The 25,758-nt window shown below is 42.7% G+C and overlaps 1 protein-coding gene across 2 annotated transcripts in view; it reads right to left on the reverse strand.

Moving 5' to 3' along the window:
• The window catches only part of ABCA12 (ATP binding cassette subfamily A member 12), an 86,347-nt gene that overhangs the window by 36,283 nt on the left and 24,306 nt on the right, over positions 1-25,758 (reverse strand). Inside the window, exons 7-24 of one of the 2 annotated variants that reach the window (XM_086616151.1) lie at positions 24,924-25,102; positions 21,872-21,984; positions 20,953-21,049; positions 19,618-20,818; positions 16,661-17,709; positions 15,913-16,028; positions 14,063-14,169; positions 12,337-12,590; positions 12,106-12,218; positions 11,519-11,643; positions 10,520-10,693; positions 9,430-9,594; positions 8,334-8,535; positions 7,608-7,747; positions 6,912-7,031; positions 5,644-5,734; positions 4,121-4,300; positions 1,985-2,300 (exon numbers count right to left, since the gene is read on the reverse strand). In XM_086616151.1, the coding sequence (XP_086472277.1) occupies positions 1,985-2,300; positions 4,121-4,300; positions 5,644-5,734; positions 6,912-7,031; positions 7,608-7,747; positions 8,334-8,535; positions 9,430-9,594; positions 10,520-10,693; positions 11,519-11,643; positions 12,106-12,218; positions 12,337-12,590; positions 14,063-14,169; positions 15,913-16,028; positions 16,661-17,709; positions 19,618-20,818; positions 20,953-21,049; positions 21,872-21,984; positions 24,924-25,102 (4,742 nt within the window). Of the gene's footprint in view, positions 1-1,984; positions 2,301-4,120; positions 4,301-5,643; positions 5,735-6,911; positions 7,032-7,607; positions 7,748-8,333; positions 8,536-9,429; positions 9,595-10,519; positions 10,694-11,518; positions 11,644-12,105; positions 12,219-12,336; positions 12,591-14,062; positions 14,170-15,912; positions 16,029-16,660; positions 20,819-20,952; positions 21,050-21,871; positions 21,985-24,923; positions 25,103-25,758 lie in introns of both variants that reach the window. The other variant, XM_086616150.1, reaches the window with a different exon arrangement.

The following is a 25,758-nucleotide window of genomic DNA, read 5'->3' on the forward strand; positions in this document are numbered from 1 at the left end:
AGCAAATTTCTCCTTTTGTGATGGAAAGTAAGTTTTTACAGCAGGAGATTCACTTTGTTGTATTTACAGGGCTATACTTTCCTCCATCATTTCTAAACCTGGCTTAAAAAAATAATATGTTATTCCTGAGTAAAACTTAATGTACAGTAACAGTAAGAAATGAATATGATTACATTTGTTTTTAAAATTTTTTACCTTGAAAGCTGAAAATTTCCCACAAATCAGCACTTCCAGGAAATGCTCCCATGCAAATGAAGCCATATTTATACAGAACAATGAAAAGGTGTTTCAGTAGCTCTACTAGTTCTTCATTGTTTGAGGTTTTTTTGGCTACAACCTTGTGCATGATCTCTAGGCTATGAAAAACTCAGCATTTCCCAACACCCTTTGTCTACTGGTGTGTATATTCCCTCGATTTCCCTACAGGATGGTAACGGTGCGATAACAATCGATAAACAGCCATTTTATGACGACTTCTATTAGATGCAAATCCAAAGCCTTTAGGTATTTTAATGATTGAGCAAACTCCTGTCCCTCTGAACCTGGGGCGGGGAGGGAAACCTGAAGGCAAGTGGTTTTCTCAGCAGCTCAACAACAAGCAAAGGAGCAGATAACACTGCAATAAATGCCTCCAGCAGCCAGTTAATCGTTGTACAAAACTGTCTCACAGCAATAATCCACGATTTTGCTGCAAAAAGTTGACGCTTGGTTTGAATGCTTACTCCTTGCGTACTTGCAGACACTTTGCATGCTGCTACCTTGAGAAGAGATCACAGGTCCCCAGCTCCCTTGTGACAGGCTGACATAGGTTAAGGGGTCTGCTATAGCTCCTATAGCTATAGCTCCCAGAAAATCTTTTAGCTCATGCAGTAGACATGCAGGCTTTCCAATAGGAAGAACTCCTAGGTCTAGTCTGTACTCTTGGTCCAAGGGAGACCCTCATGTCAGGGTGGAGTGACCATCCAACCTACCAATACTATTGCCTGAACATCCTTCAGTGCTTTCTGATGGACATTGATATCCCTTCCCTGTGTGTTTTCCACTCAGTTTGGCCACCAGCTGTGGTCAGGGTGATGACTCTGAGGAAGCACCATGTTGCCAGCTTTCCAACACGCACCAAAATTGCCTTGCCAGAGGGGCAGGTCCTCAGCTGTGACAGATTTGCTTCTCTCTACTGTGTTTGGCAGAAATGCAGTTTATACTAGCTGCAGATCTGGCTCAAGATGAGTGGAAAGGAAGATGATCCCAAACTTTTTGACCTGCTCCACCATTCAAAACTTATTCTGGTCCACACAGCTCACGCTGCACTGCTCTGTATAACAGGCTGTTAACCCTGGCAATTCAGAGCATCAAAAGCTTCTCTGTCCTCCCTCATTATTGCAGAGATGAATGGTACAATTTCGTCTTCCCTCTTATCCTTCTTAAAGCATCTGAGAGGCACCTGTATAGAGAACTATTCATTATGCACTGAACATTAGCTGGAATCACTGGAATGAATAACAAATACCACAGCTGGATAGCAATCTCTAGGAACAAAGCTCACAAACCTAAGGACTCTTTTTTTTTCTGTCCAACAAATACATTTTCTAAGTTCTGCTGCATCGCCTGCATGTAAACACCTGCAGAACAAGCCAACACTCATATTTAACCCAAGTCCTGCCAACCCCAGCCTCAGTTCCACCATATGTAGTAAAACAGGGACAGAGAATTTTCCCTGCTGTAAAACCTACAGTTATCATGACAATTCAGGTACATACAGGGCACTGAAAACAAAAGATTAGGCAAACTAAACATAGACCATTTATACCAGAGTCCAAAATTCCCTCTTTTGTTCAGAACCTTGGGGAAAAAAACCCACGCAAAATGAAATTATTTGTATGCCATGTGAATATGGTATTAAGGAGACCAGGGCAGCTGGTGAACTCCACCAGTCAGACGAGCTGAGCTTATGCAAAGCACGGGGACAAAAGCCACACAAACTTACATATCCTTATGGTAGCAGGGGTAAGGCATGGCCTGGACTTGAACAGCTATTTCCTCTGGATTCTTGCCAGTCTGTAACTCAATAATGGCTCTTTCAATGCTGTCCTGGACGTAAATAAACGCCCGGCTGTAAATCTGGCTCTGCGAGGTGGAATTGTGTGGGCCCACCGTCCAGATGCGCTCCCTTATTCTGTTGGTGGTTTGGGTGATCCTGCTGCTCATTCGGATGGTGTAGTTGAGCACGGGAGGGAGGGCCAAGTCCCCAGGAACCGAGTGGCCAGGGCTGCTATGGCTTGAAGGCAGCTTGAAAATGATACCTTGGAAAAAAAAGGGAAAGATGATGGGGAGAGGCTGTTCAGGAGGGCCTGTTGTGATAGGACAAGGGGTAATGGTTTTAAAATAGAGGGAGGTAGATTCAGATTGGATATTAGGAAAAAATTTTTCACCATGAGAGTTGTAAACCACTGGAACAGGTTGCCCAGAGAGGTGGTGGATGCTCCATCCCTGGAGATGTTCAAGGCCAGGTTGGACGAGGACCTGAGCAACCTGATCTAGTTGGAGATATCCCTGTTCCTTGCAGGGGGGTTGAACTAGATGACCTTTGAAGGTCCCTTCCAGCCCTAACTATTCTATGATTCTATGATTCTATGATTCTATGATTCTATGATTCTATGAAAAGGTTTTCCTTCAGAGTCGACAGCATGGGAGCGCTACACACAGATACGTAGGAACTCCTCATTTTTATAAGCCTTTTCTACATTACAATCCATCATTTCATTTCTTTGCTGCACAAATAATACTCAGATGGGTAGACCGCTTATCGAGGGTCTGGAAGTGGAAACTATACATCACTGCAGCTACGCGTACTTTCAAACGTGACCAATGATTCTGGGTGTGAAATACACCCTCAGAGCCTTTAAATCTTTTCCCACTGAGCATTCAAAACCCAAAGGCTCTTAAAATAACCAGCTGTATTTGGAAAAATCTTGCTGTTAGCATGGACTGCCACATATCTGTTAGGTAGGTCACTCAGCACATGCACCTCTCATGAACATACCTGTACTCTATCAACAGAGCTCACACAGTGATGTTGTAACATAAAAACCTCAGGAATGCAGTGCTGAAAATTTTTCATGACCCATACACATATTTTTGTGCCCACACGAATTCCTGCAAAGCTGAGATGTCTAAGAATATAAAAGCTTTGCAGGTTCCTGTTAGGAAATGACATGCTGTAGATACAGTTTGACAGATAGGAGTTTTTTCCTTTAAAATGTCTGTGAGTAGAGGCAATACCATAGTTTTTCTCTCCAGAATATTTTTCCTGATTATTCCGTATACAAAGCATACGATGGAATGGGGAACAAACATGGAAGAAAACTGCTTTTATGGGAATAGACAAATATTATCAGGGTCTGAAGTTCCAAGAAAAGAAAAAGTTTCTATCTACCCCTCAATTACGAGGTATAAAACCAAACAGGTCATAGGACTTTTATAAGTAAACTCTAATTGAGGAGATATTGGGCATACTTTAAAAATTAAGACAAATTTGTATCATTCAAATTAGTATAAATTCCTATTCTCCTATAGGAGAATTCTATTCCTGCCCCTCCATGCGGTCTGATCTGAAGCTGCAATCCGACCCCACAAATGTGAAAAGTGTGACCGAGACAATCCTGCAATGTTTGGCTGGAACATCTCAAGAGTTTTATGACCATCTCACAGATTGAACTGTCTCACATTTGGACTCAATGATCTTAAAAGTCTTTTCCAACCCAAATGATTCTATTCTGTATCTTTCTCAAATAAAGTATCTTCTCCCATGGGGGCCTGAAAGAAGGCAGTTGTTATGAAGATCTCCTAAGGACAGTGAAATTTTGTTCAAACTGACAATTAACCAGGAGGAAACACCAGTTGACCAAAGGCTTTCTAGAAGGTACAAAAAGTGGAGTGTAAAACACTGCCATGAGGAGGTCTCAGTGGGCAGGTCCCACACACACTGGCTCAAAATCGATCACTGTGTGGTGGAAGCTGTGACTACAACAGCTGCTGGTGGAAAGCCAAACTTCTTATGCTGGACTCCCGCCCCGTACCAGGCCAACTTTAATTTACAGGAGGATTCGACACCGTCACGTACTTGCGAAAAGCTCGTTCTTCAGAAAGAGCTCTTTAGCCACCATTTCCATTTCCTCTAAGTTTCTGACTGCCTGAATCCGATTAAATGAGACACAGGAGGACACATTTACAGCAAGGGTAGCTAGCGTGTTCAGCTGATCGACAATGCCAGCGTTGTTCTGCAATTCCAGCCGAATATCATCTGAAAAAAAACCCAAAAAAGCACAAACAAAACCAGTATAGCAAAAAATCCATCACCTCATTCTGCTCTTTACACTAACAATGACACCAGAAAGGAAGGGAAAAACCCATCATACTAAACGGCAAGTGTAAAATACATTTCTGCATTTCGCAGTGCAATGGAGGCATGTTGTTGACCCAATTTTTATGTTAATCATTTGTAATATGCTCGTGAGTTTGCCTTTGGGAGGATGCCAGCAACGGGATGTGACAGCCATCCCAAATCAGAAGTTGCTGCTAACCTGCTGAGGTTTGAGACTCGCATCTGTTGCTCGCCATTCCTTCCACATCCTATGGTTTTTGATGTAATCAATTCATCTGTCGAGCTGCTCTGTCTCAGGGGAGAACGTTCTTTATCCAAGCACGTCAAGGAAAAGTTGTCTGTTGTGTTGATGTGTGTACTAAACCTGATAATGCAGTTTAATAAAGACACTGCTGTTTCCTGGCTGTTTTAAAAGGTGACTGCATAATGCAGTGTAACTAATTCGGAACAGCTGCTGCAGGCACGATGATTTTATGGGGAGTTAAGACAGGAGATGCTACTCATGAAAGAACACAGGGGTCATCAGGAACAGTGTGTAAATATCCTTCTGACTGCACCAGACTGCAAACACTCTTAGTTTATGTTGGGTTTTGTTGACATAATCCAGATTTATGTTGACACGTATGGCCACTTATTGAAAAAGCAGGTAGGGACAGTAAGACCAGGTAGGAAGGGACTGTGATCACCGTGCTGTGCAGTAACAGGGGATGTATTCACCACTACTGTTAGCTGAGGATTTCCATAGTGCAGATCAGCAACTCTCACCTTGAAGGACCATGCAAGACCACCACAGAACAGCAAATCCCAGCACAGCATCTCCTGTAATGACGTCTCTGGCTTCATCAGTCTGGGTACCTTTATCTGATTCCTTGCTTTTCTGCTTTGTAAACTCTTAAGTTGAACCCTGGCGTGATGCAAGTGAGCTCTCCACACCACTTCCCAGCAGAGTACCAAGCAGCTCATTTGAAGTGATAATTATGGCTAAACAGTGTCCCCCAGTGGACACACTTAGCTGTAGAGATTCCCATCCTACTGTCCCTTCAACACTGATGAGGAACATCTCTTCATACAAGCCCTTTGCTTTCTAAGAGTCTTTTCCCATAGACCACACGATTTCTGAATCACAGCTGAGATTGCCTTGTGTTAAAGCACCCAACACTGGCCAGAGAAGAGCCGTACCAGAGGATGGCTACAGTCTGGTGACTCTGGAGCTCCCGGACCTGAAGTACAAATAAGAGGGCAGCACATGGGGACCAACTTACCCAGTTTGTTTATTTGACTCAGCAGTTCAGCTGCATCCAAATCCACCATCAGCTTGATAAAAACCTGCACAAAGGGATTCTGCAGGGTGTTCTATCGAAAAGTAAAAAGAAAAAGCATCAGTTTGACCAGAAGCCCCCTGAGCTTATTCAGTGCATTTCTAAACCACAACAGACCAGCTGCCTTCACTGAGCATTTGTACGACCTCATCCTACTCCTTTCCTGACCTTCCATATTTCACTCTACGTATCAGGATGCGGAAATGTTGGCAATGACAACATCATACAGAGCCCTGTGAGTACAAGCTACTGTTTCTTCGAGTCAAGAGAGGATGTCTGTTGAGCCTCCACCAGGCACTAGAGTGCCATGGAAAAATCATGGATAATCTTTGTTATTCTAAAAGTGTGCAGTAAATTTCACCTGTGGAGGTTTTAAGTCCTGTGAGCACAGCCAGAGCACAACGGGGAGGTGACCAAAATTTAGCTTGGAAACTGGTAGATGGATTTTTGTTTGGATGAGTAGTTTATTATTCCACCAATGAGTGCAGTCAGCAGAGAATATTTCATTTCACTTTTGCATATTCCACTCTGGATTTTCTCTCAGTGCCATGGAAATGACAATGAATTCCAACCACTGAAATTAACTTCTAATGCTTTAGGGTTCCAGAGATCTCATTTTCATAGTTTTGTAAGAAAAGGAGACAATTTTTACTGCAGAGAACGGGAAGCAAGTATGTGAAACATTACAGCCTACTGCTTTCTGTATCCAAGCAAGGCTAGGCTCCTGAGGAGGGGAAACAGAAATTTTATTTACATTCACCGAGGTACAAAGACATCTTCTAGCTCTTATGTGTGTACCCATAGCTACATGCTTATTATAGATACTGTTTCATTTTCTGAAAAAGTCATTTCTTGCCTGGTCTTGGCTGGCTGGATCACTCCATCAAGCAGAAAGTTAATTTACAAACTGAAGAGTGTTCCCTGCTCATCTTAGCCCTCCAGCAGGCCTCAGCATGGCCAGTGTCAGGGAGCATATTACAAACAGATCGTTTCAGAAAGAGGATTTGCACGGAAAGGTGCATCAGGAGTACTTCTGTTACAGGAAGAAGCAGGCAGGCACAGAGTAAAGTCCAGGACAAAAGCCTGAGAAGGGTTTCCTCAGGTGACCTAAAGATGTCTCTGAGGTCCCTGGAATCCCAGTTTATTTCAAAGAAGAAATCCACCCTCCCAAATCCCTCCAGTGAGAGACAAAGGGGAGGTAAATCTCACACCTTGATCATCGGAACTGTCTGGTTTAACTTAGTCAGTGAATTCATGATGACAGGAGACTTGTCCAACCACTCCTGGGACTTCAGGGCTAGATCAGCCATCTGCTTCAGGGTTGCATTAGACTACAAAAAAGCCCACAACATGTAAGGATTCATTTATTCATTACCTTAAACCTTTTTAAAAATAAATAAATCAGTAAAACAGCTGAGACCCAATTTGGTTTCCTTAGGATTTTTCTTAGCAACCTATCACTGTTTGGCAAAATATCCCTTAAAACACTGAATTTGGATGCAAGTACGTAAAAATATGGCCTCATATGTGATGTTTGGAGCGTATCTTGGATATCAGCTTTCCCTCTACCACTGGTCTGCTTGCAAACAAGTACTGGTTACAGCATTTGTCCTGGGAGACATCTCTCTATTACTGGCTGAAAATATGGGAGTGAAACTTCATAAACTGAAGGCCTTAAAAAATCATATTATAAATATTAGGCCAACAGCTATTTTTCGGAGGTAAGATTCATTCAAAGACAAAAGATGACTCATATGACCAGCAATGCAACTAGGAAAAGATAATTTGATGAATACTCCAAACAGCAAGCAAAGAGACTTCTGCTTCTCAAAGAAACAAGCCCGTGCTAGACAAATTAAAATCCTTTTGAGTGGGTGTATCCTGATGGACTGTAAATAGAGCCATACCTTTCCCATGATTGCTCGAGTTTCTATAGTATCTGGTGTATAAAGGATCTTCCCAAGCACCATTGGTTTTAAAAAAGACCAAATTAAAGCTCCAGTTGGGGTCTTGACCAGGTCCAGGTAAAAGGACAAGCAAAATGGTGCTGCAAAGGGAGAAAAGCAAACAAATTGCACAGAGCACAAATAGACCAGACAAGAGGAAGCTACCACTGTATTTTTTTCCCATTTACCCAGTTTATTGCTGTGTCTGGTGAATGACTTCAGGGCCCTCTTCACTGACTGATATAATGCGTCTTGACAAAAGCAATCCACCCCCAAGATCTCCTGTTGCTTAACTCAAGACAACCAGAGTCTCAGTGTTCAAGCCAAGATTCTCTGCTTGAAGGTTAAATGGAGTTTGGTGAACTCGGAGGAGCTAATAATGTCAGCACAGTCGGAAAAACTACACATCAAGAAAAAGCAGTGACCTGTCAAGCCCTAAGACCAGATCATCAACAAATGGGAAACTGCAGAGTCAAGCACTGCTCTGCCACACAGGCTGTTTTCCTTTTAACATTTATGGAAATAAACCACCAATAATTAGGGCAGTGCAGATCTTCAGCTAGCATCAATCATGAGCACTTACAGCCCTCCAGAGACATAGGGGGCAACGGCTCACCACTGGATCTCTCTGGAAACAGTAGGGTTTGGCTCTGAAATGTTTTTGCCTTAAGGAAAAGCCAGACTTACTGGAGTCATGAGGAATCCCATATTTCCTCATCATCTTTTGGACATAGACATCCTCCACAGAAGAACTGTTGCTTACAGGGTCTCCAAAATCCGGAAGCAAGGACTCAAAAAACAGAGGTGTGATCTCCTGGTTGCAGAGAACTTTTGACATGGACTTAAAGGTCCCATGTGTTACCTTAAAGTTGTTTGGTCTAAATAATGCCTGCAGAAAAGACAAAATGGAAATAAATTCTGCATGCCAAATGCATCATTCTGAGAGAAAAAAGAAATAACAGAATTAGAAGGTAAGAATGGAACATTTTTACTGCTTTCTTATAAGAAATTTATCTCTACAAAAAAGGGACTTTTCATGGAAATCATATGGTTTTGGTTAACCTCTGCTATGAGAGAGGTGATTGATAAATTCATTTCCAAGTATGAGATCCAATGTGGGAATTGCCTATAGTGTGTGCCTGGTGACACGTACACACCCTGAGTTACAAGACAGAATTTGTCACACGGATGTGCACATCTCCTGTCACCATCTAGTCCATGACTGCATGTGCAGGCAAAGTGACTACCAGAAACAATTCCTGTGATCTATGCTGTCACTGACTATGGATCAGAGAGGGATTGGATCTAGTGCAACCCAAAGTTACTGCAGCTGTCGGAGCAGGACTGGGTTTGTGCTGAGCGTTTTGGGCAGTTACGAGGCTCTGGGTGTGATCTGAGGCACACTAAAGCTAAAACACAGTTTTGCTGTCAACTTGGTGTTGAATACCCTTTAGTGAGCAGTTCTCCAGTGGTTTTCACAAGCTGAGCCCTTCCAGTATTTTGCTGGAAGTCTACCATCCTTTAGGACAGTTGCTTATCCCCTGCATTTTTGTTCCCAGTATCCCTCCCATCATGAGCACATGATGGCCCCACCGCTCCAAATCAAAGCTCTCCCAGGAAGGCAACATGTAAGTTTGATAGGGATTCTTTTTAGGACAATGCTGCTTTAAAAGAGAATCAGTAATCTATGATTTAATACACCTTTGGCTTCTAGGGTAAGAAATTCCTGTGGGAACTGTTCCAGTGGTGTTTTGCCTCCAAAGCACATGCAGACTACACGTACCTTAGTCAGTGGCACATTTCTAGACTGACGGAGCTTTTTCAGGGAATGAATAGCTTGTAGCAACGGATCAACGCCAGATTCAACCTGGTGTCTGAAATATTTCATTTTTGTCAGAAGGCCTAACATCTCATCCACGGGTTTCTGAAGTTCCTTAGGGAAAAACATCTACGAGAGGCAGGAAGGAAACGATTATGATTAGCAGGAATCTGTGTGCACGTGCATGTACACGCCCATATTGTGTTAATTCCAAGACAAAGATTGTGGGACTTTCAAAAACTTGTTGGAAGGCTTAGGGAGTGGACGTCCCATGGGAAGTGAATGGGATTTGTGTTCCTAAATCCCCACGTGCTTTTGCAAACCACTCCCCTGAATATATTCTGAACAGTGCATGTTTCCAAACACCTTCAGTTGGGAAATGTGTATCAGGTACTGGCTGGGATATAATTCCAGTCTCTAAGAGGTAGCATTTCGCACAACATAGATGTCAAACACTACGAGTGACTTTTGACCTGAGCCAAATTCATTGGCATTCTCATTTAATAACTTTTTTTTCCCCAGGATCACTTCTGCAGCATTTTTAAATATCTATTCGATACATGCTTCTCCATGAATGGTATTTTTACATCCTGTTTATATAGTCGTGTGCACAGGATATTTGAATCATTTAATAACTTGGCAGTGCCAACTAGATTGGGCAAATACATTTTACAGGTCTTTTTCCAGGCTTCCCTTTTCAAGGAACAACAAAAAAAAACGTAGCCCAGTGCCTTATTTTTGGGAAGCCTGAACTCAGCTGGGAATGTTCAAGAGGCTGTGACAGCATACAAACGATAGTAGCAGACAGGGAGGCATTTAGAGTGGGTCCAGTGCCTTTAAAATGAGGTTTGTTGGTTTACACCAGCTGGGATCCTCATTTTTATCCTCACTGTCCCAGCATGGATACGCAATAAAAATTACTGTGTGAGCAAAGCCTGATCTTTGGCTTGTGTAAATCAGCATAGCTTCTAGCCACTGCAATGATATTTTATGACCTTTCAGCCACTACACGCAGCAGAGACTATGGAAAGCACTCTACAAATCCAGCACTAACCTTGTATAAGAAATTGTAAATGTCTAAGTGTCGTAACAGAGTGACCCCCAGGATGTACGTCTCACGAGTCCTCTCTGACAGAGAGAGATTGCACAACTCCTCCGCTACCGTTTGCAGCTGCGGGTCGGCAGGACGGACGCGGCAAGACTCCAGCTGGAGGATCTGAGAAACGAGCTGTGGTTGCACAAAAGAAGAAAAGATTTGTTAGGGAGTAGACTGGTCGCTCCAGTATGCATGCCTTAATCTTGCCTTGCTGTTGTTCTTTCCACAGTGTCATACTTCAACCCTGAGAACCAGAAAATGCCTACCCATTACTCCTGGCTCCAAGGGACAAATCCTAAGGATTGCGTTTTACTGCCGAGCTTGCACGGTAGTAAAAGCTTCTGTGGCTTCAATTTCCCATTGAGTGATGCATGCAAAGTTTGGAAAAGAGCACGCTCTTTGGGGCTCAGTCCAGACAAGATGGTTGGGAAGGGGAAAAGCATCTGGAGCTCTGCTTGCGCAGGAGGCTGAGGAAGGCAAGCTCATCTCTCATTACAGGAGGCTATTTTTGGACCCTGGGTGCTCTCAGGAATTGTGGTTAGAACTGCACTTTTCTATCTGGACTGCCACAACTTCTCGGTGCTGAGGACCTCTCCAAGGACCCCACTCAGTCCTCATTAGTCTGTTACAGTGAACTGTGCCCTTGCCACGGATCGGAGCGATCACTCACCAGGCAGTGCATGGCTGCTTACCAGCTACTGGTGACAGCCAAAGAGACCATATGGCTCTTGGTCTCCAATGGTTCAACTGACGTCAGTGACTGCTCTTACTGCATTTCTGATGGCTATTTTGATCCATAACATGCTATGCTGTCTGTCCCTGTGGGATCATCTACCTCTCTCTGTGCTGTCACACATGCAGTGATCTCCTTAGCTACATTCACCAACAAATTCTGGTTTTAACGGTCTGAGAGCTAGAAAACAACAAGATCTCTCACCAGGATGACAGCAAACATACCTGACTGCTGTTTTCTGGGAGAGATGCTTCCAGAAGGGCATCAATGCTGGCTGTGGACATTCCTGTTGTGTTTTTGAGATCCTCTTTGAGCTGGTCCACGTTTTTAAACACATCTCTTAACTTTTCTGTAAAGAACAAGCAAAGAACAATTGATGTAACAGCTTTCTCCAGACATACAGCGATCTCGAGCACACAGAGAGGACTTCAGGTAAAGTATGGAAGTGCAGTATATCTCTGCTGATAAAAACACCCAAAACTTGCAAAGTACAGTTATATATCCTAGGTTTTACAGTCTGATTTGTGGGCTGAAGTTGACAGGTCTAGTGATAGCAAGAGTTGCTCAAATACGAAGACTTGGGACTTTCAGCACATAGGACTATTTGGGCTGTACAGAAAACGAAAGATGGTGTAGAACAGGCTCTAGAATTACCCTAGATAATGGATCCCAGGGACATGGGACATGGTGTATGGTTATTTCATTCATATCACTTCTTCCTGGAAGCTAAGTGAGTCTTGGGATTTCCAACAGAAAGTATGGTACTGGTGATTAGGTTTACCAACATTGTAAAGTAAATACAGAAAACTACCTTGCTTGTTAGAGTCTGTTAAATTCTTGGTGATGTTCAATATGGAATTCAAAGTAGTCATATACTGAGGAATCTCTTGAAAGAAAGCAATTTCTGGTAGATTTTCTTGAAACCTAAAATGGAAAAACAAAACGATCAACAAAATTGGGAATATGAAAAGGAGGCAAGAAGCCATTTCATCATTTCATAAACAGAATACTAAAGCTGTTTAACTCAGAGGGAGAGCCTCACCACTTCATTTGTGTCTGGATGTTCGTGGCATTCCCAATCAGTATATTTTGAAGCTCTTGGGCGATTCTTCTGTGATTCAGTACATGGGTCACAATTTGATTGCTCAGTTCAATAGTGCGGAGGAGCTGCTGATGGGATTGACTTTGTTCACACACCTCTCCAAAGCTAACATTAGGGAGATGGCAAATGTGTTGTATTGACTTAAAGCTCTCATAGTCACAAAGAAGTGTTGTCAGATCCCGGAGGTGAGATATCTTCAAAGGAAATTTTGAAAAGGAAGACAAATGCACAAACACCAGTTAGATGACAGAATTATAAAAGGCAAGTTTTAAAGAGTCTAGCTGTCCCTTTCCATTTTTCTACAGGATTAAAATTTTAATATACATTTTTAGTTCATTTAAAAGGTCTCCAACAGAACAGTTCGTAACAATCTCTCCTACATGAGTTTGTAGCAGACCTGCCTACACAACATTGCACAGGATCTAATATACCTTGCAAGCCTTAACACATCATTTCCTCCACCCAACATGCACACACAGCAATACTCCATTTGGGCCTATCTGTTGATCAATTAATCTTCCCAGAGACCAAATAGATCTACCTTGTGCAACAGGTTTAGCCTTTCAGATACCACCCAGTCATCTCTACTACAGCATAGGGAATGAGTTGGTTAGAAGTCAAGACTTCTGCATCTGCCAACCCGTGTAAAATTATAGTCCTTTGTGCCCTCTGCTATTATGGGTTTCCCTCTTGTCTGACATCATTATTTACATTATCAGCCTCTTATGGCAAGAACTGTTTTCTATTTTGTGCCTGTAAGTACCTGTCACACCAAGACTCATCGTATTATTGTTACAGATATAGTAAGCAGCAACAGCATTGCCTACTGTTATCTTTTTTTAAAAAGACTTTTTAATTCTATTTCTCATATGGAGAAATAGAATAAAGTGCCTGTGTGCTATTAGCACAGTCATGTTTGTGTAGTATAAGAGGAGTTTTATCCAAATGAGGCATTGCCAAATCCAAAGCTGGTGAGGGAAATCCATGAACCAGTATTGTTTAGGTGCTTAATCTCAGAAACCATTATGGTATTGTGAGACATCTGGGGCTAAGGGAGTTTTGGTAGCTCCTTAAGTGTTGGTAGCTCCTTAGGCAAAATGGTACCTAAGATAGTGTGCTTGTAACTGCCAGCTGGGTATGCATAATTCCACTGATTTTCAGCAGGGCAGAGATACCTAACTGCTGTTTGTGCCTTCGAGAACTCCTCCCTACATACTTCTCAAACGAAGCTGAAGCATCCCAGAATGATGGCAGCTCTGCAAGGTGTTTTGCTAAGCCTCAATGTACTGAACTTTAAAACTACTGGTGCACTGATGTATGAGGAATATGCTGCCACTGGCCACCTATGCGGTGCTCCTCCTTTCGGGATGGGTGGTGGAAACCAGAAGCCATTCTACTATCCAACAGACTGGGAGGACAGGAACACCTCTGCCTTCTCGGAGAAATGGGTGTACACTGGGTAGGGACTCATATAAGTTCCTCAGTCCAGTTTAATGGTGACCATTAAATAGAGGCAGCAGGCAGAAAACAGAGTTCCATGCCTAGATTTTATCAGCTGTTCTTTTAAGAAATCTTTTTTTTCCATATGCTGTTTTTCAAAACCTCTATTGCACATTCATGTATCACTGCGGGATGTCCTTCAAGTCAGCATTTTAAGCAGACTCACTTTTAGCTTCAGGAGCTCTGGTATGGATGAATGTTTCTCAGAGGTATTATTTTGCATAAAAGGGTTCTTTTTCAGATGAGTTTGCTTCAAAAGCAGTGTGATGTTTTCTGTGCAAGGAAGAAAACAAAAGTTAGTTGAGACAAAAAAGCCAGACTTGCAGAAACTTCACAGATGGGAATATTCGCGCTTTTATTCTGAGGCCTACTGAGCATTGCTATTTTCCACCAAATTCACGTGATTCAGGACCTCTGAAATCATGGACCAAGACCTGGGTGGTAATCTGGATGTATTGGGTTTGCGTGGCAAGGTTTTGGTAGCAGGGGGGCTACAGGGCTGGCTTCTGTAAGAAGCTGCTAGAAGCTTCCCCTATGTCAGACAGAGCCAATGCCAGCCAGCTCCAAGACGGACCCTCCATTGGCCAAGGCCAAGCCCACCAGCTATGGTGGCAGCACCTCTGTGAGAACATATTTAAGGAGGGGGAAAAGTTACTGCGCAACAGCAACTGCAGAGGGAGAGAGGAGTGAGAGTGTGTGAGAGAAACGACTCTGTAGACACCAAGGTCAGTGGAGAAGGAGGAAGAGGAGGTCTGCTGGAGCTGAGATTCCCCTGCAGCCCGTGGAGATTAACAGTGGAGAAGAGATCCACCCGCAGCCATGAAGGATCCATGCCAGAGCAGAAATGCCTACGCCTGAGGGAGGCTGTGACCCTGCGGGAAGCCCACTCTGGAGCAGGTTCTGGAAGGACCTGTGGTCCAGTGGAGAGAGGAACCCATGTTGGAGCAGGTTTGCTGGCAGGACTGGTGACCTCATGGGGGAACCATGCTGGACCAGTTTGTGAAAAACTGCAGCCCGTGGGAAGGACTCACATGGGAGAAGTTTATGGAGAACTGTCTCCCATGGGAGAGACCTCACGATGGAGCAGGGGAAGAGCATGAGGAGCCCTCCCCCTGAGGAGGAAAGAGCAGCAGAAACAATGTGTGACGAACCGACTGCAACCCTCATTCCCTGTCCCCCTGTGCCACTGGAGGGGAGGAGGCAGAGAAATTGGGAGTGAATTGGGAGCCTGGGGAAGAAGGGAGGGGTGGGAGAAGGTGGCTTAAGATTCAGTTTTATTTCTCATTATTTTACCCTGATTTGATTGGTAACAAACTAAACTAATTTCTGCCAGTCTGTTTTGCCCGTGATGGTAATTGGTGAGTGATCTCTCCCTGCCCTTACCTCGACCCACGAGCCTTTCCTTATACTTTCTCTCCCCTGTCCAGCTGAGGAGGGGAGCGATAGAGTGGCTTTGGTGGGCACGTGGCATCCAGCCAGGGTCAGCCCACCACACTGGATTTTAATGGATCCAGTCCAAGTAGGTGCTTTGCTCCTAAAGAAATCCACCCCACAGTGGAAACAGGACTTCTGACAGTGCCCTTCAGGGCACATGCCGTATCTCTCTTCTGTGAAGAGATAAACCTCTCCAGTTTTACAATAAGTTCATAGGATGAATATCTACGTGAAATACCATGTTGACTCTCAAAAATGACTGCTGTCATCTTACAGGTACGTAAAGGTGTGAAGGCAATATAGGTTTCTATTGTAAGATTTCTTTATCTGAGTGTCAGCAACCTGCCATCACGTAGCGAAGAGTACTTTTCCCTTGGGATAGAGTTGGATGGAAAACTTATATCCACAAAGTGACATAAACAAAAAGGAGTCTGGCTTCCCAAGGTTTCACAGCTCCAGTTAACTGCAAGCAGATGAAAACACGTAGCACCATTCCTTCCCACCATTAGAGAAAACACTTTGAAGACACAGGCACAACATATTCCAGCTGAGGTCCCACGACATTAATGAAATCATGATTACCTGTCAATTGGCTGTCTTCAACTTCAGTGGCATTTATTAAACACATCAGGTAAGGGTTATAGCTGTTATTCACTGTCACCTGTAGGATGGTGTTTTCAAATTCTAAAAACAGAAATCTGAAAATAAGATAGGATTTTCAATCAGCTTCTATTCCAGAAACAAGGTATATCAGTGAGCAACCTGTCAGCTGTGTAGATGCTGTTCCTTGGCAGCGTAAATAAGAATTCCAGATGAAGCTATGTGTCTCCCATGACATCTCCTGAGTGGGTACCCTCCCGATTTTATTTCATCAGTTCTTTCTGCTGTTATCTCCCAAAGCTGTCATTCACTTTCAAACCATATGTGTAAGAAAACACACTTGAAAGGTTCACTGTGGATGCCAAGATAGAGAGATGGAAAGGCACGTCTAGGGGAGACTGAGACTCAAAAATTAGAGTCATACCATGAAGAAAGGGTTTCCAAAGAGTTTACCACTGGTGGCAAGCCTCCTGCAGGATTCTGCTTCCACTGTGAACTGATACATGTCAACACAGACAATTTTTGAAAGTCTCACTTTTAGCTGTATGTTCAGTTCCAGGAGAAACTTCCTCTTCTTCAATTTAACCCATGTTACACCTAGTGTCCTAAATTATGGTGATTTCAGGCTTAAGTTGCTCCACTGGAAGAAAATTAAATACTTCTCATGCCAGAATGAGAATGGTGGTCTCTACCCATAAACGTAATTATAATATTCAAATAGCAAACTCACCGTGTGATCAAACTGGTTGGTGACAGAGTTTGGTCACTCTGAGTCCAAGGTAGGGTCTTGTTGTACAGAGTTTCTGCCATGACAACGAAGTGATGAGCAACAATATCAATCACACTGTTAAAAGTAGCTTTGTTGGAGAGAAAAGTCGAAATGGAACTCATGTTGAATTCACTTAGCAGATCAGAGAAGTTCAACCTCTTGAGAACGTAGTGAATGGCTTCCATGATTTCTAGAGCTGGCACATCATTGGCAGAGTTGTTTGCCACTGCTTCCAACAACTTTGCAAAGGCAGCTGCTTCAGTTAGATTCCTTTTGGTGTTTAGCAAACTGTCAACCACATCCCAGACAACTGAGTCATAACTCCATTTGGTGAGGCTGAAGGCGCCTTGGAGTCTCTGCAGCAGGTCATTCATGCGGAGCTCATCCTGTGCCACACCGAAGAGCATGGACAGGTTATTCCAGCCTGCTAAGCTGTCAGAGAAATTTAGGGAGCTCAGTACTGTTTCATTCAGCATGAAAGGAAAAAGCGTCTCCAAAAGCTGAGATGGGAGCACACCATCCACGTCTTGGACTGAGATGGGGCAGGAGGCATTACTCTGCAGCAGCCCTGCCGTGAGAGCAGTCAGAGATCTCGCTTTCTCCTCTACCCAAGAGTTTTCCAGCTCGGAGACAAGGTTCAATTTGGAAAGGAAACTCAGAGAAAACTGAAGAGATTGGATGATGCACGACAGCTCCTTGGAAAAACGTTCACTGCTGTTCTTGTAGGCAACAGCAAACTCTGGAGATAGTTTCAGGTTTGTTATGGCAAGCTGGAACATTTCTGTGAAGGTGTTGCTGAGCATTGTTCCACTCTCCACGCCCATTGAATCAAAGAGGGGTTTGCAGGGGCTGTTGGCTAAGGACTCGCTTAGAGTGGTATTCTCAAACAGCATCTCAAGTGTTACATGGAGCACGTCCTGAGCAGAGCAGTTCTGGGGTGTCTCATAACCAATGTTGCTGTTCTCAAGGAAAGGACTCAAGGCTACATGCAAAAACTTCCAAATTTTTGCCTCTAGTGTAGTATTGTGCCATAAGGAGGACTCGCTGAACTCCTTCTGCAGCAGTAAACGTGAGAAATGATAGACAACATCTATTTTTTCTTCAAATGTTTTATTTAAGTTGGTGTCATGAAGGACTTTCATTCCTGCTCTCCATATTTCCATCAGTCTCTGGGTATAGTTACTGTAAGAATCAAACAATAGGTTGATAGTTTCAAGCTCACTGATATTGTAACTTTTCTGCAAATCTTTTAAAATTAAGATACTCCTTTGCATGGCTTGCAAGTATATGGAGATGTTGGTTCCTCTGGAGTCATCTTCATCATACAGCTCAAACATGGAGGATGCAAAGTCTACCAGCTGCTTCAGTTCCTTACCGAAAGGAAGACCGGAGTCATTTTTCATGGTGCTCCACTGATTTTGCAGTATGTTTAGGAGTGACTCGGAAGTGAGACTGTCTGTACTGTTCCAGTTCATGGACTGCAGTACTTCAGCAATCTGCCAGAAAGCACGAAGTTCGTTTCCTCGCCTTCCATGAGGAGAACTCTGGAGATTCTCCATTAGCTTAGACAAAGACGAGATCAGCCGATAATGATCACTGGTATTCACCTTTGCCATGGCAGAAAGAAGCTGCTCAAGGGACAAGAGCTGTTCTGCAAAATTTTCAGAAGTTACAGGGGTCAGTAAGAAGTCAGAAAATAATGATGACACTTTTTCATTTATGCCGAGATAATTTTCAATGTCTTCCAGTGAGAATGCACGAAGTGCAATCATTTTGATAACCTCCCATGCTTTCTCTGTATGAAAATGAGTCCTATTTAAAGTGATCTGATTCCAAATCACTGCAGCCATCGTGAGAACATCTTGATTTTCTTTTCCGTGAAAATTAGGCTGGAGCAATCCTTCACCACCAACCTCATACAGTGGGAGTATTTCTCTAAATATTCTTTCCAAGTCCAGCGTGCTGTTTGTGGCAGAAGTTGAATTGAAAAAGAGTTTTAATGAACTATACAAATCATTCAGATCCAAGGATTTAATTCTTCCACTTGAATTATGAAAGATCTGATGTACTAATGTTTTTCCAGGAGCTACTCCAAACTCCACAAGAATCAGAGCTTTCTTCATAATTTCCAGGAGTTTCACATATTCATCCACTTCCGTTAGGTTCCATTTGGTGGTCAACACATTGCCTGTGGCGTGCCACAGCCGCGAGAAATGTCCCCACTCGGACTGGTGGGAAGCATTTCTGCCCACCTGTAGCAGTTCATATATACTGCTGTTTCTCATGGAAACAGTTGGTAACAGAAGGGAAAACACAGGCAGCCTCTGCCAGTCTGCTGAGCTGTCGGAGAAATTTAGGGAGCTCAGTACTGTTTCATTCAGCATGAAAGGAAAAAGCGTCTCCAAAAGCTGAGATGGGAGCACACCATCCACGTCTTGGACTGAGATGGGGCAGGAGGCATTACTCTGCAGCAGCCCCGCTGTGACAGCAGTCAAAGATCTCGCTTTCTCCTCTACCCAAGAGTTTTCCAGCTTGGAGACAAGGTTCAATTTGGAAAGGAAACTCAGAGAAAACTGAAGAGATTGGATGATGCACGACAGTTCCTCGGAAAAACGTTCACTGCTGTTCTTGTAGGCAACAGCAAACTCTGGAGATAGTTTCAAGTTTGTTATGGCAAGCTGGAACATTTCTGTGAAGGTGTTGTTGAGCATTGTTCCACTCTCCACGCCCATTGAATCAAAGAGGGGTTTGCAGGGGCTGTTGGCTAAGGACTCGCTTAGGGTGGTATTCTCAAACAGCATCTCAAGTGTTACATGGAGCACGTCCTGAGCAGAGCAGTTCTGGGGTGTCTCATAACCAATGTTGCTGTTCTCAAGGAAAGGACTCAAGGCTACATGCAAAAACTTCCAAATTTTTGCCTCTAGCGAAGTATCATGCTGTAAGGAAGAGTGGCTGAACTCCTGCAGTAGAAGATGTGTTAAGTTATAGACAGGGTTCATTAATTCTTCACTGGAAGTCTCACTGGCATTTGTATAATGAAGGATTTTCATTGCTGTCCTCAGAAGTTCGGACAAGCTCTCAAAAGTTTTACTGTCAAAATTAAAGAAAAGATCTATAGATTTTAATTTACTGACATTATAATTCAGCTGTAAGTCTTTTAATATGTACAAGGTCTTTTGTATGGCTTGAGTGACTAGTGAGATATTGGCTACTTCCGAGTCTTCCCCAAACTCTTTAAACACTGCCGTTATAAATTCTGACAGTTGATCCAATTGTTCACTGAAGACACTATCTGAATCATTGTTCAGCTTTTGTAAATGGCTGTTCAATACCTCTAAAAACTGCCCATAAGCTGTGATGCCTGTGTTATTCCACTTCATGGATCTCAGTTTCTCCCCAATGCGCCAATAGGCATTCAGCTCATCCCACCAGGCTTCACCCATGGAGCTTTCTACTTTCCGCATCAGTTCGAACACCGGCATCAGCAGGTACTGATAACCTATGTTTGTGCCTGTCATTAGAAAAAACATCTTCTGGAGAGCTAGGAGTTGGTCTGGAAAGTTTCTGTAGGACACAGGCTTAAGCAGATAATCGGAAAACAAAGATGGTATTTCTTGCATTCCATTGAAACGATCTCCGAAGTCTTCCAGAAATGCTGGCGTGTTAGAGGAAAGCAACATTTTGAGAGCATCCTTAGCTTGCACTGTACTAAAATTAGAATGATTTAACAGAACTGGATTCAAAATCATTGTAGCTAATTTTAAAGCACTCTGAATTTCTTTCCACTGGGTCATTATATCGAAAATGGAAGTCCCATTAAAGTCACTCTGTAATTGCAGTAATGTGAAGTTACAGATTTCATCAATTATTTCCTTATTATATGGTTCCTTTAATTTATAATCATGATGTGGATTCATTCCCAGTTCAAGAATTGCATGCAATTTCTGTAATGTTTCATTCTTCAAATTTCTGAATAGATTTAAGCTTTTTAATTCACTTCTATTCATTTTTTTCTCAAAGCCTTTTAAACGATGTAGAGACTTTTGTATGGCTTCTAAATCATCTGAATTAATGGACCTCTTGGAGTCTTTTCCACCAATCTCTGGTGACTTTATTTTTCTGGAGGGGAAAAAAAAAAAAAAAGCATTTTAGTGAATATGAAATCAATGCAAGTGGAAATGTAAGGTGATTTAGAGCAAGGATCATAGATTTGAATTATACTGTTAGTAATATCCCCTTAGCTAATGTCTTACCTCAGAGCTTCCTCCAATTCAGATACTAAAGTCCAATTGTCTTTCCAGTTAATAAACGGATTACAAATATATCTCGTCACCAAACTGTTTTCTTTATCTATAACAAAGATGTAAAGAGTACATTAGGAAAGATTGCATTAGTTTGGAAACTGAGAAGAGTTGTATGGCAAATCTGTCAAGGATAACATGCATGGATGAAGTTAGGCTTCTACAACAAGACACAAGATCCTGGTTAGAAGTCTGAGTGCTCTTTTGGGGTGTAACCCTTGCTGGCCTTCTGAAGGAAGCCAGGATGCCACCTGCCATCATAGAAACGATTTTCCATCTCAGGAACAGCTCAATGCCCCTGTGATCTGCGTGCTAATGGAGCTCTCCTCCTGCTTTAGGAGCACTTTGCCATCAGTAACGCAGCAGAAGGTGGCCTAATATTTATTATTGTTTCTTTCCTTCCTTTTGCGAATGCTTTTTTACTGCTCACATGTGGCTTTGTCTGCAGCATCATCAGGGGTTTAGAGGAACGGCTGATCCTGATGTATGCAGCTTGTTGTGCAGCCCAGCCCCTACCTGGATATGCCAAGGTGAGTTTGACAGAGCCCACAACTAGAGGCAGATTTTGACACATCCCCACAAAAAAAAAAAAAAAAAAAGAAGAAGAATCAAGGTAAAAAGTTACCGCTCCCCGTTTCCACTGAGACTGCTAACTCATGTTAATTCATTGTCTACTGAGAAAACCAATCTTTTCTACTTTTCCATTTGAAATGAGGTATTTTATTCACATTTGTAAGAAGTTGAAGAAAGAATTCATTATGCTGAGCCCTGAACAGTATGCGATCTGTACGGTTACTTATTAGCCTGCAGTTTGCTTCTCCTCAGCACCACAGGTTTTCAGCAGAGATATGACTATATGGAGGAGTCTTACCTTGCTCCAAGCAGTTCAGGGAATATGGAGGATCTGTAACCCCACTCTGAGCAGTTTTGAAGCTATCATCAGTCATGAACGATGCAGAGACATCCTGATCTGCCAGCACAACACTAAAGGGGGGAAAAAAAAAAAGAACAAGGAAAACAAACTGTGGTTACAGGTTTATGAGAAGAAATAAAACAAGTGTTCAAATAGGAAACAGCTGGAGTACAGCCTATCATTCTTAAAACGTCTGACAGACACGTCATTGCACCTACTTTTAATTATTTGTTTGATCATGCACGAAATACAAATACAAAGGGCTTTGATGGGAAAGCCATGGCGGTATATTAGCACAAACATCTGTGTTGCACTCATTAGATGTACTTATTCACAGGGTTATGCAAAATCCATAGACCACGTAAATCCTGACAATAGGGCTTAGAAAACACTCAGGTGATACGTCAGCCCAGTGATTCACTGCTGTGGGTGAATCTCCTCCTAAAAGAAACCAAGAAGCGAGCAGACAAGGCTCAAGGGAGAGCAGAGGCCCCTAGGGGACAACATCTGTGGATGGAAGAAGCAATCACAAATAACTATAACCATTTCCAATTCTCCTTTCCTCTTTCATCCTGCAATAACTGGGCTGACAGGGAAGCAAGGAATGCTTTTCAGTCTCAGGAAAGAACAAGCTGATAATCAGGCATATTGTATCACAGAGGAAGTCGTTTAAGAGACACTCTGTTCAATGTGTGCAGGTTATTGAAAACTTCATGGTGATTATTAGTCCCTTTTGCTTCTCCTGTATAAAAAGTAGCTCTTCACTGTAGGTATAGGGTCACCGTGAAATGCACAATCTCTCGCCTGCCTGAAGTTCTGCAGGTGATACACAAAGAACTTAGCTGAGCTGATTTCAGTGGCATGAATAAATACATCCTGATTTGTGGAAACAGACTGCTAGTGAGAACAGAGCACCAGAGATCTCTTTTCTCCTCATTTAACATAATGTCTCCACGCAGGTTTCGGGGACTTGGTGCTCACCATTTCCTTCTGCAGAGGTGCTTGTTAGCAAGAGTCTTAGAGGGAGAAGAGGGGGAGGAATCTCCAGTTATAAATGACATATTTAGCTGAGCCATGGCAGATCCGAGGAGGAGGGAGGCACAGGCTTGCCAAAAGTGGAAGCATATCATACAGATCAGAAGATAGCAAACATGGAAACAAGTGTTGCTGTTGTTGCCCTTTTGTTTCAGCCTTGCAGGGCTTTTGCAGACATTTACTTTAGAGAAAAAGTTCAGCTTATGTGCTTATCTGAAGAACTATCCTGAAGCAACAAACAGGAGTATTTGTGAATTCAGTCTGTAAACCAGGTTTGTGTGGGCAACAAAATTTGCTCCTAGACTTTCCACAGAACTCATGACTTTGAAGTTAGAGTTTCACAGTGGTGGTGTTCATCACGTGGTTAATACAGATGCCACAATGAGCAAAAGTTCTTTTCTTCTGTATCTCTGTATTTATACTACAAAAAAAATTCCCTATACAGCATTTCTTTAGGAGGTCAATACTGCCTGAGTAAAAGACATGGCCAGGCTAGCTAAGATGTGCTTTTGTAAGCACCATTAAAAATACTATTTGTGCAATCTCTTTGCAATAACTCTTTACTCATGCACTTACACTGCCAGATGCCAGGCATAAAAGCAATGCACAGTTCTGGTGATGAAATTCTCTGTGCCTCTTTGTTGTGCCTATGATAACTTTGCCCAGCTCTGCAGCTGTAGAGCAGCACAGTAAATATTAATTCTTCCTGGGCACTCGAACAGTGGGGGTTCTCAGGCTCGATTCTGCAAGCCAGGAAATGCAAACACACGCAACAGTCCTGTGACTGAAACAGCAGCGTGGACAAAACTCCTCTGAATAAAATTAAAATTCTTGCCACACTGCTGCTGACTCCTTGAAGGATGAAGACATTATGGCTTGGAAATAGTTCTCACAACGCAGTATGGCGAATTACCTAGATATTAAATGTACAGGTTTTTAAGTGCCTCAGCAACGTGCCAGTGATGAAAAGTGAGTCCCTTTAAGCCCGGGCATAGTCAAAGTGGCAAAGTTTGGTCCAAAGTCTGAAGACACTCAGTCGCTTGCTGCCCTCCACGTGCTGCAACAAGTGGACTATTAAGAACAATTTACAGCAGCGTCTGTCACATATCCAGTATATGATTTGGAACAGAGTCACTTCATCTCTTGAGTAACTCAAGTCTTCTAGAGATCAATGACAGTTTAGTCCAACTATGGACCAGGAAAGGGATTTCAAGGCTAAGCCCATTTTAGAAGAGTTTTTATTGTCCTGGCTGCATACAGCATCAAATATTTCAGCACAGTTAATTAACGCAGTTAAGCCTGCTCTGGTTTTCGTATAATCTTTGAGCAAGAACATAACTGGTACTTTCTTCTTAAAGTAATATATACTCAAAGCCCCATATGCTAAGAACCAGGCTCGTTCTCTTCTCTGTCTTCTTAGGACCAATCTTGAAAGATGAAACAGCAATAAATCAGGTAACCAATTTTTTTTTTAAAAAAAAAAAAAGAATTTATGGCTCCCCTACAATTGCTTGAGTTATTCCAAAGCAGCTTGAATCTGCCTCTGTGCTTTTCTGGAAAGAAGCAGCCAGTTGCTGTCTTTGGCAGAACAACTATCCAGCCAGGAGGGCTTTTCTTCAACCAAAGGCAGTGGCTGTTACTTGGAGGCAAGCATGATCACAAAAGCATGACCTATCTGCACATGGAATTGGCAGTGCTGGAATAAAGTGCTGGAAGCAGGCTGGAAGAAAACCAAGAGTTCAAATCAAGCTCCCATTTAAAAAGTGACACAAGAGTCACTGAAAATCAAAACACTGCTCACTGGCCATAGAGACCTTTACAGATGCATTAGTACGGAGCCATATCATCCCCCAAATAAAACATGCTCTTAAGCTAACATCCCTTCTTCAAGATGAGAGGTGACATCCTCTTAGAGAGTTCAGTACACAAATCCACCAATATTCAGTGCCTCTCCTGGCATCTTCTGCATTTTTACCTGTTTGGATTCTGAAGGAAATCCATTATGTCTTGCAGTTGCATGCTGCCCTGAAACACATCTGGGGCCAGCAAAAGGAGATGCCACAGGGAGGTGTCATTCTGCACTTGGGAGACGAGCATTAGAAACGAGACCATTTCATTGACGAATGTTGCCTGGTACTGTGGGTTGTGTTGCACCTTAACAAATAACAACGCAAGAAATTATTGGAAGAACAAGAACCCTTGCTGCTGGTGGGTCTTCTCATGTTTTTCAGCTTGCACTGCACTTGTACACAGCTCTACAAACAATACATTCAAAGGACTCTAGTGACAGGCAATAACTGAGAGAGTGAACTGTGCTTTACCTTCACACCCCAGGTTGTATAATAAATTCTCTGTTTAGACAAGCTCTATGATTCAAAATATCCCAAACAGTCCAAAGACTAGGCATATGAGAAAAACGAATATCAATCCTCACCCTGGCAAAAAAGAAGGCATTACCTTTAAAGGATTCATTTGCTTTAATTATACAGCTTTCCCAAAGACAAGTACTGCTTCAATCATAAATTGTTGGATGAGATGCAGCAGTTATTGGATGAAGTTATATGGCTGAGGTAATACAGGATTAAATTTATTGTCTCCCCTAGCTTTAAATATTCTTATTTACACCACATTCTCACACTGATCTATCTACCTGTCACTGCAGTAGGGCAAATAAAGAGAAGAAACAAGACCTAGGTGTGGTGAGAACCTTTAGTGGCCACTAGCTGATGGCTGGATGTCCTTGCCTTTCCGAGCTGTGTACTCAACTCTAAGGATTCTGGGCTAATCCCGTTCACAAGAATTAGCTCAGC

The sequence above is a fragment of the Tauraco erythrolophus genome, chromosome 8, assembly GCF_009769465.1.
Source record: "Tauraco erythrolophus isolate bTauEry1 chromosome 8, bTauEry1.pri, whole genome shotgun sequence".
Taxonomy (NCBI): Eukaryota; Metazoa; Chordata; class Aves; order Musophagiformes; family Musophagidae; genus Tauraco; species Tauraco erythrolophus.